The 10,154-nt window shown below is 39.3% G+C and overlaps 1 protein-coding gene across 1 annotated transcript in view; it reads right to left on the bottom strand.

Annotated features, from left to right (window-relative positions):
- si:ch211-158d24.2 (multiple epidermal growth factor-like domains protein 9) overlaps positions 1-10,154 on the bottom strand; it is a 42,956-nt gene that overhangs the window by 3,101 nt on the left and 29,701 nt on the right. The window contains exon 5 of the mRNA XM_046034475.1: positions 4,802-5,071. Coding sequence (XP_045890431.1) covers positions 4,802-5,071 — 270 coding nt within the window. The remainder of the gene's footprint in view (positions 1-4,801; positions 5,072-10,154) is intronic.

Below are 10,154 nucleotides of genomic sequence, written 5' to 3'. Positions count from 1 at the left end.
ATAATGAGTAATAGTTTACTCTTGCATCCTTTGCACTCTGATTACTGAACTATTTGTCAATATGTCTATATTGTTTTGTTCATAGTGTGTATATTAGTGTTGTCTACTGATTTTATTTTATTATTATTTTCTTATTGGGTTATGGTATTATTGTATAAGTAAGCACAATTGTGAGCAATGTACAATCCTGAGTCAAATTCCTCGTATGTTTACACATACCTGGCAATAAAACTGATTCTAATTCTGATTCTATTATTTGATTGGTTTTTAAGGGGGGGACACCCCTCTGATAGAGGGGGACATGCCCCCGCCTATGGTTATAACAAAATAAAACTGTAACTTTACATATTCAACAATAAACCTGTAACCTGTTTGCAGCCAACGGTAATAATTAACGTGATGGCAGACAGCGTCCTAAAAATAAACATTGTTCACAAGTCAAGTCTTTTGAGGACAAGTCTCAGGTCAAGTCTGAAGTCACTGTGTGTGCGACTTAAGTCTCAAACTCAAGTCCCCATCTCTCTGACTGTTCAACGTGTTCCTACATGTCATAACGATGATAGACATGTTTCTGGATTGTTTATGATCAGTAGCCTTTATGAATAACTGGCCAGTTGGTCAACTCATCTGACAGAGATCACAGTGGCAGGCTGTCGAATGACGGCTGCGAAGCAAGGATATATCATTTTGTTAAATGTCTGTTGCCTTGACTCCTCTCTCCTCGTCACTTCCTCGATTCCTCAGCTCGCATTTCGGTTAGGGAAAGCCGCGAGGCAAGTTGGTGAGCAGAGGAATCGTGGCAGTGGCTGAGAAATGAGAAAGGACTGGTTGTTGATGTAATAGTGACACCTTGTGACAAAAAAGACAACTACATCATATTGCAGATCCACATGCTGCATTTCTTTTTTTTCTTTTTAACAATTGTAAGCTTCTAAGTAATTACTTTCAGTCAGTGTGTTTCGTTACACAGCTGATGTCTTTGATAAGCAGCTGTGTACAGTCATATGTGAGGCAATGTCCAACTGTAAGTGATTTACTTACAATACACTTTTTCATGATTCCACACTGTCGATACTTTATAATTATTTAATTACCATTAATAATGGCTGCAATCCATTTACTTCACCTGTTCCAGGGACCTGATTTTTAAATTCACTTTGTTGCATTTGCTGTGGTGAGACAAATTACACTTTACAATTGCAGAGTAACTGAACACCCCTGTGTAAGTGTGCAGGGCCTTTCAAGCCTGGGTGTTGTCACATCTTCTTTTTTAAACATTAAAACAATTAAACAGTAGCTTTGATGATAATGTAATGAATGTAAAACATCGACATGGTCACTGATAATTGCATTACATTTGCTAATAAGACCATAAGCTATTTACATAATCATTAGTTTCTGAGCCCTAATAATGTGAATGCTGGCTTACTTACAGAAATGTTAGCTGCTCACATACAGCATGTGGTGCGGTCCACACATGACTTATGTGAATGACTAATCATTCATGCAGCAGACCTGGACACACCACCGCTCACTGAACAGATCTCTGCCTCACTGCCACAAACAACTGTCTCCACCTGCTAGCATGTAAAGCCGTCTGCTTCCAGCGCTGTTTCAAAGACTTCTATTCCTGTCATCATCACGCATAGACCAGTGAACCGAAATGTGCACATCCCACACAGAAATAATAGTAATCTTATAAGGATTAGGACAACTGCACCAACTCCAGCACCCAAAACAATTGCATTTAAAATGGCTCTCTTCAATGTGAGATCACTGTCAAGTAAAACTTTTATCTTAAATGATTTTATCTTGTCTGCAAATCTAGATTTTATGTTTTTAATTGAATCATGGTTGCAAATGAATGACTACAGCCAGCTAGCTGAACTGTGTCTGCCTCAGTATGATTGTTTAAGTCAACTGAAGGTCAGTGGTCGTGGTGGTGGGCTAGTGAGCGTGTATAGGAAAAATTTTAAATGTCATCAAGTACGCCGTGATGAATTTAACTCCTTTGAAGTTCTCACTCTTAAAGTTGGAGGGCTGCAACCTATCATATTTGTTATAATTTATCGACCCCCAAAACCGCCTGGAGGATTTTTATCAGAACTTCCTGAATTTTTATCTAGTCTGGTTTTAAATTATGACAGAATTGTTCTTTGTGGCGATTTTAATATTCATGTTGATGACCCCACCAATGTTAATGCAACTGACTTTTTAGATATGGCCACTTCTTTTAACTTCAAACAACATGTCAAAGGGCAAACACATAACCGTGGTCATACACTGGACTTGGTTTTTACCTTGGGCATTTCCTCTGTGGAATTAGTGGACATGACCATATCTGACCACAGATGTATTGTTTTTAGCTGCGATTCACCCGTTACTCATGCTGCCGCGTGTTCTCGCTTCTCTAATGAACAAAGTGTTTTAAAGTTTTGCACATTCTTTCAGAGCCAAAGCCAACACCTGTCTGATTCCAACACTAACAATCTGGTCGATCACTTCAATCATATCTGCTTGTCGTCACTAAATATTACTGCTCCTCTAAAGGTTAGGCCTACGTCTAAAGCTAGTAAGCAACCCTGGATATGACAGTATTCGCAGCCTAAAAAGGGAATGCAGGAAAGCAGAGTGCAGATGGAAAAAATCCAGTCTCCAAGTCCATTACCTCAGTCTGAAGGATTTATTAATTAACTACAATAACATGGTTAAGGATGCGAGAACACACTATTTTTCTGAACTCATTACTACACTTAAACACAACCCCAGGTTTCTATTTAAGACTGTGGATCAGCTGGTGAACCCAACCCCTCCTTGTGCCTCAGCTGGAAGTAATGATGACTGAATTGTTTTTATCTTATTTTACCAATAAGGTGGTGTTAATCAGAGCCTCTATTACCCCCGCGGCCTCTTACTCAGAGGTCCCTCACAAGCAACAAGAGAGTTTTAACCAGTTTTATTCCATCGACTTGTCTGAGCTTTTAAAAACAGTATCACAAATGAGAGTGTCCTCCAGCCCACTTGATGTAATACCTACAAAGTTTTTACTGAAAGTAATAGATTCTGTTGGGCCCCATTTGATCTCTGTTTTTAACAGCTCCCTATCTACTGATTGTGTCCCTGATTATTTTAAAACGGCTTGCGTGAACCCACTTTTAAAGAAACCTGGTTTAGATCCCTCCCTCCATCAAAATTTTAGACCAATTTCAAAACTGCCTTTTATTGCAAAGAATCGAAAAAGAATTGTGTCCAAACAGCTGCTCACTGTACTGGAAAATAACAAATTATTTGAAAAGTTTCAGTCTGGTTTCAGGAAGTACCACAGCACTGAGACTGCCCTGCTTAATGTCACCAATGACCTTTTAATGTCTGCTGATGAATGTATGTGCTCAGTCCTGGTACTCCTGGACCTTAGCGCTGCTTTTGACACCATTGATCACAACATCATGTTAGACAGACTGAGGCACTGGGTGGGGATCTATGGGACTGCCTTAGAATGGTTTTCATCCTACCTGTCAAATAGGAAGTTTTGCGTGTCTGTAAACAATTATGTCTCCTCATTCTGTCCAGTTAAATATGGTGTGCCTCAGGGGTCGGTCTTAGGACCCATTTTGTTTTCCTTGTATCTGCTTCCCCTTGGACATATTATCCATAAACATGGCATTTCTTTTCATATTTATGCTGATGACACACAAATGTACTTGCCCGTCAGATCCTGACCCTGGAATGCTGAGTTCACTTACCGACTGCCTTTGTGAAGTTAAAAAATGGATGTCAAATAATTTCCTTCAGCTGAACTCAAATATTGCCATCTGCTGGTTCCCTAGTAAATCACATTAAGCCTGTTGCAAAGAACCTTGGTGTCTGGTTTGAGCAGCACGCCACAAAGCTTGTTCAACCATGTTTTTATCAACTTAGAAATATAGCAAACATTCGATCTACGTTAACTTTTAAGGACACCAAGACCATTTTACACGCCTTCATCTTATCACGCCTGGATTATTGCAACAGCCTTTTCACTTGTTTAACCCAAAAATCTACTGATCGACTCCAGACTGTCCAGAACTCAGCTGCCAGGCTTTTAACCAGAACAAAGAAATATGACCACATTACTCCTATTTTAGCTTCATTACACTGGCTCCCAGTATGTTTTAGAATTGACTTAAACATTTTATTGATCACTTTTAAAGCTCTTCATGGCCTCTCGCCTTGTTATATTTCTGACCTTTTAGTCCCATACGCACCAGCATGTACCTTGAGATCCTCGGGAAGAGGTCTGTTGTCTGTTCCAGAGTCTCGACTGAAAACTAAAGGGGACAGAGCGTTTGCGGTCAGGGCCCCAAGGCTCTGGAACAGCCTGCCCGAGGAAATCAGGTCGGCTGAGTCAGTGAACTCTTAAGTCCCTTCTTAAAACATACTTTTATAGGAGAGCCTTTCCTGATCTTATTAGACTTTATTTTATCCCATTTATTTTATTCTATTTTACTTATTTTATATTTATCTTAAACATGTATTTTTGTCTTTTCAATGTTTTCTTGCTTGTATTGTTGTCTTTGCACTTTGTAACTTGTTTTTGAAAAGTGCTCTACAAATAAAGATTATTGTTATCATTATTACTACTGGCATTTTCTGAGAACCAGCACACTGCAGTCTTGACATTTTTGGGAGATTTTAGTCTGCAGGCTGACATTTGTTTTAATGTACTACTCAACAGTGAGAATCTGTATATAATACTCTGGTACTTGTGTTTCCTCATAAAGGAAATGAAAATGTATGCAACATTACTGTAGTTTGGTCTTACTTGGACGGGTGCAGTTATGTGCTTTGCCGTCCCCTATGAAGCCTGGAGCACAGAGCTCGCACTGGGGCCCGGTGGTATTGTTGATGCAGCGGAGGCAATGGCCGGTGTCAGGGTGACAGATCTGGGCGGGGCCCTTGGGGTCTGCATTACCACTGCAGTCACATGGAACACAAACCCCAGATGCTTTGTAGAAGCCGGCGCTGCACTCGACACACTGTGGGCCGCTGTACCGGGGAAGGCACTGGTCACACACTGGGGAGCCACTGGGATCTGCACAGGAATAGACAAAGATACACATCAGCACCTGACCATTGCTAATGATGTAGCTAAAAGGCTAGGCAAATCATAACTTCTAGGCCTTGAATATGACTTTCCAGAACACCACCAGACCTGCAGCTGTGTTTTCTTCTTGGAGTTGTAATGTTAAATATGGTGAACAGTTATTCTACCTAACGCAAAGACAGAAATTGGACAATTCACAAGTAACAAATTATAAAATTCCCTGTTCCCTAGATTATTCATCTGAAAATACCATCTGTGGAAATCAAGGCCATGTTTGTATCAGATCACAAACTCTTTACTTTTAACTGTGAATTACAGGTTACTAGTACAGTCCAATCTCCCTCTACGTATACTCTTAAATGAGCACAGTGCTTCTAATTTCTGTACTCTGTTCAATTCCCTTGTCAATGTTTTACCTGATTTCTCATACATCTATGACTTGGCCATTTTTAATTCTCTGTGTTCCTCAATCTAGCTCAAATACTGCAAAACAGCCCTGGTTAAATGACAGAATCCAAAGCTGTAAATGAGAATGCTGAAAAAGCCAAATATAGATGGAAGAGATCAGTTCCCCAGGTCCACTTTTGCAGCTATGAAAGACTTATAACTTCTTTATAATGGGATGGGGAAAGACACAAGAACACGGCATTTTCCTAATCTTGTTTCTGCTCATAGGCACAAAACTAGATTCCTGGTGATCAGTTAGTTAACCTAGCCTCTCCCTGTGCCTCTGCTAATTGTGAGAAGTTTTAAAACCACACTTTGCTGAAAAGGTAGAGTTATTAAGATCTGTGATTATCCCGAATCCTGCCTTTATAGATGTTAGATGATAGATGATAGCATCTTTGAAAAGTTCCAGTCGGGCTATTGTCAGTATCACAGCAGTGCATAGCAGACAGCCATTCTCACAGTCACTAATGACCTTTTAATGAACGCCGACGCTGGCATGTGCTCAATACTGGTGCTGCTTGAGTGTTGCCTTTGACACAGTTGACAATGGCAATCCCCCCCTGTTTGTTAAGCGTCCTTGGGTTTGTGAAAGGCGCTATATAAATCAAAGTTATTATTATTATTATTACTATTATTATTATAATTCTGTTAGACAAACGGAGGACTGGGTGGGCATAGCTAGTACTGCATTTAACTGTTTTTCATCATATTTGTATCAAGAAGCAACAGGAAGTTTTCTGTCTGTTAACAACTTCACGTCATCTTTTTCTCATATCAATTATGGTGTGCCTCAAGGGTCAATTCTTGGACCAATTTTGTTCTCCATATACAGTATATGCCTCCCCTGGGTGACGTGATCTGTAGTCATGGTGCAAGCCCACTGACCTCAGTATGCCGAGTTCCCTACAGGACTGAACTGGCTCCGGATTAGATATTATGGATCTTTTCAGTCCTTGTGAACCACTGGGTAGTCTGACATCTTCGTGCAGGAGTCTACTGTCTCTCCCAGAGTACAAGCTGAAATCAAAAGGGGACAGAGCTTTTGCCATCAGGGCCCCGAGGCTCTGGAACGTACTGCCTGAGGAAATTAGGCTGTCAGAGTCCATGTCTTCTTTTAAGTCCCTAAAAATGCTATGTTCACTTCAATGGCTTACTTTCTTGTTTTATCTGTTAATGTTCCCATCCATTTCTTTGTGTCTCTGCAAAGAAGTTTAAGTGCTATATATAAATAAAGTGTGTTATTATTATTATTTTATGACTATATCTAAAATGCACCTCTCAAAACTCACCCTTAACCTCCACCTTAGTCAATATATCACAAATACTGTTGTATGTGGTAAAATAATTCTTTTTTTTTTCTATTTTGTAAAACATAGTTAAAACGTTCAATTATAGAATTTTGTTTGTTTTAGGGGAAATAATCCAAATATGCATGTACTTCTCTTCAATTAGACGATCCTAAATGAAACAGCTAACTTTGTGCCACTAGGTGGCTCAAGATGACAGGACATGGATCTGGGGGAGAGCCATGTTCTCTGAGTCTCCACACAGGGCTGTGTTCTTCCAGTTGTTCGCCCTGTAGAACCGAGTGGAAACACAGACACCGCTGTTATATCTCAAGATGTCATATCATACCACAGCCCTTTGCGAATACCCAGTGGGTAAGGTATCTAGACTGGCAGGGTACAGTTTTTTTGTTGGGTCATAATTACTAAACATATGTGGTATTTGAATGGTGGGTATAGATACAGGTGGGCACCGAACTAAAGGAATAACCTAAACAGATGAGTGGAGAAACAGCAAATGCTTCCATTAAGGTGGGGGGAATTTCACTGGCATAGTGTGGGTCCACGTATCCCCTTAAAGGAAAATCAATACAAAGTTATTCTGATTGATCCTGTAATTAAACATTTCTATTTTGGTCAGTCACCAGATCTCAAACCGAGACCAGCACCTATGAGAAATTTTGGAGCGACGTGTCAGACAGTTCTCTCCACCATCACCATCAAAACACCAAATTAGGGAATGTCTTTTGGAAGAATGCTGTCCATCCCTCTAGTAGAGATTCCAACACTAGGAGAATCTATGGCAAGGACCATTGATCTGGAGGCTCGCAGTGGAACAATGCCTGAGATCAAACTTTATATTGGTTTCCTATTTATTTGTCATCAATCTACACTGTTTATAGTGTATATTTTTACTTAGTTTCCTAATATCTGGTATAAGTAACTCCTGAATCCACATTAATAAGATATAAAAAGTGAAGTGGAACAAAGGCTCAGCTGCAGTTAGAATTGATCCCAGTGCCTTATGAGGACCATCATGCCTCATGTCATTTCTAAGAGTCAGCTTTCTCCTGCAACCTCCAGTTCCTGGTAATACGATGCCATAACAAATGGGAACTACAGTATAACAGTACACTACCCTCAGCAGCACTGTGTCCCCAAGGGGAAACTTCTCAGCGATCATTTATAATGGACAAGCATCCAATATTAGCTTCCAAGATCAACTCACCAAAATTTTCCTACTATTTCATTGGCTATGTTACAGTTACTTAACAGTGTGATGCAGTCCTTTTATTTTATAGTAAAATGTACATTAACAAAGAAAATAAAATGGTTATAAAAATGCATTTAAAGTAATATTAGTAGTGATTGGAGTGATAGATGTAATAGGGCAGCATTTTTTAAATAATAATAATAATAATAATAATAATAATAATAATAATATAGCAAATGTGATCAAAACCTTGGCTTCCAAAACTACTTGAACTTGATTCTTTACAATAGATAAGCTTTGCACGAGCGTCTAGCTTGGTGCATCAAATCATGTGCTTCATGTCTAAAGGTAAAATTAGAAAGGACAGGAATTTCTTTGCTGAATGCTGTACTTGACCCTTAAAACACATACCTCAGGTCTTAAGAGACCTGGGACCATATTACACCCAGTCTAATTCCTTCATTTTATCCAGTTAAGCCCCTAACACCCTTCTAGCCCTCACCATTCTTAACCTTTTTCTGTTGTCAAAATTGTTGAAAATCATTGTTTTCCTAATGTTTTTCTTTAAAGGTTTAGGATTATATTATTATATTATATAACAGCATCATTTTCCCCCACAGAATGCAGGTAGCAGGTAACAGAAGCTAATGATGCTTTCCGGTTTGGCTTCATTTTGGGTCACTAATACTCTAAATGAATGCAAACACAAGGATGAAGACCTTTGTATTACAGTGTGGAAGAGTGAACTGTAGAGCTAGTAAATTAATTGATTAGTTGATCACCAGAAGACGAATTCTCTATCATCTACCAAGTAGCTTGATAATTGATTAACCATTTAAATGATTTTTTAATCAAAAATGCAGTGTACCGTCATACTAATGACGTTGCGGTGTTTCAGGTTATCTGTAGAGCTGAACTTGATGGATCTGATGAACCCAGTTTGTGATTGTTAACCTCTTAACGCCAATTGTTGTAAATTCGCATCACACCACTTCCATTCAGATCCAGCCAAAATAGCGTATGTATTCTCCCAATGCCTGTTTGTGCATATTCGATACGTGCAAGCACTGGTTTATGCCTGTTGTTGCTAATTTGCATCATACCTAAATTTACCTGAAACCTAAATATATTCTATGTGCTATAGACAAATGAATAATATCCACCTAATCTGTAATGTTAAGAACCACAAATCAAGCCAGAAATCTTGGTGTAGTCATGGACTCAGACCTGAATTTGAGGAGCCACATTATGACAATTACAAAGTCAGCCTACTATCACCTGAAGAATATATCAAGGATTAAAGGACTTATGTCTCAGCAAGACCTGGAATAACTTATCCATGCATTTATCTTAAGTCGACTCGACTACTGTAACAGTGTCCTTGCAGGGCTCCCTAAGAAATCCATCAGACAGCTGCAGCTGATTCAGAACGCTGCTGCTCGAGTCCTCACTAAGACCAAAAAGGTGGATCACATCACTCCAGTTCTGAGGTCTTTACATTGGCTTCCTGTATGTCAAAGAATTGATTTCAAAATCCTGCTGTTAGTTTATAAAGCACTAAATGGTTTAGGGCCAAAATACATTTCCGATCTTCTGCTTTGTTATGAACCATCCAGACCTCTCAGGTCGTCTGGGGCAGGTCTGCTTTCTGTCCCCAGAGTCAAAGCTAAACAAGGAGAAGCAGCGTTCAGTTATTATGCTCCGTATATCTGGAACAAACTCCCAGATAACTGCAGGTCTGCTGAAACTGTCAGTTCTTTTAAATTAAGACTGAAGACTTTTCTTTTTACCATAGCTTTTAATTAAATATTTAAGATTTTTCTTTTTGCCACTGCCTTTAACTAGTAGCTTGATAACTTACACTGCACTGTAACTTTTACTGTCCTGTTTTTCTTTGTTTTTAGCTTTTTACCACTGCTTTTAATTAAATATTTATACGATGAGAAATGAGTAGGTAATTGAGTAAAAAGATAATGAGAGTGAGATTGAACAGAGTGAAGGAAGTGGTCTTAAATCTCGCGCCCGAGTGATTTGCAGGAACCTCTGTCCACCTGTAAACGCGCAGGTGGGTCCAGAGTATAACTGGATCAAAGTGGCCTGCGGACAGACATGTCCTGGTTTC

Source organism: Micropterus dolomieu, linkage group LG21 (genome assembly GCF_021292245.1).
Source record: "Micropterus dolomieu isolate WLL.071019.BEF.003 ecotype Adirondacks linkage group LG21, ASM2129224v1, whole genome shotgun sequence".
Taxonomy (NCBI): Eukaryota; Metazoa; Chordata; class Actinopteri; order Centrarchiformes; family Centrarchidae; genus Micropterus; species Micropterus dolomieu.
The sequence above is the reverse complement of the archived record's forward strand: the minus strand, read 5'-3'. Positions and strand labels throughout refer to the sequence as shown.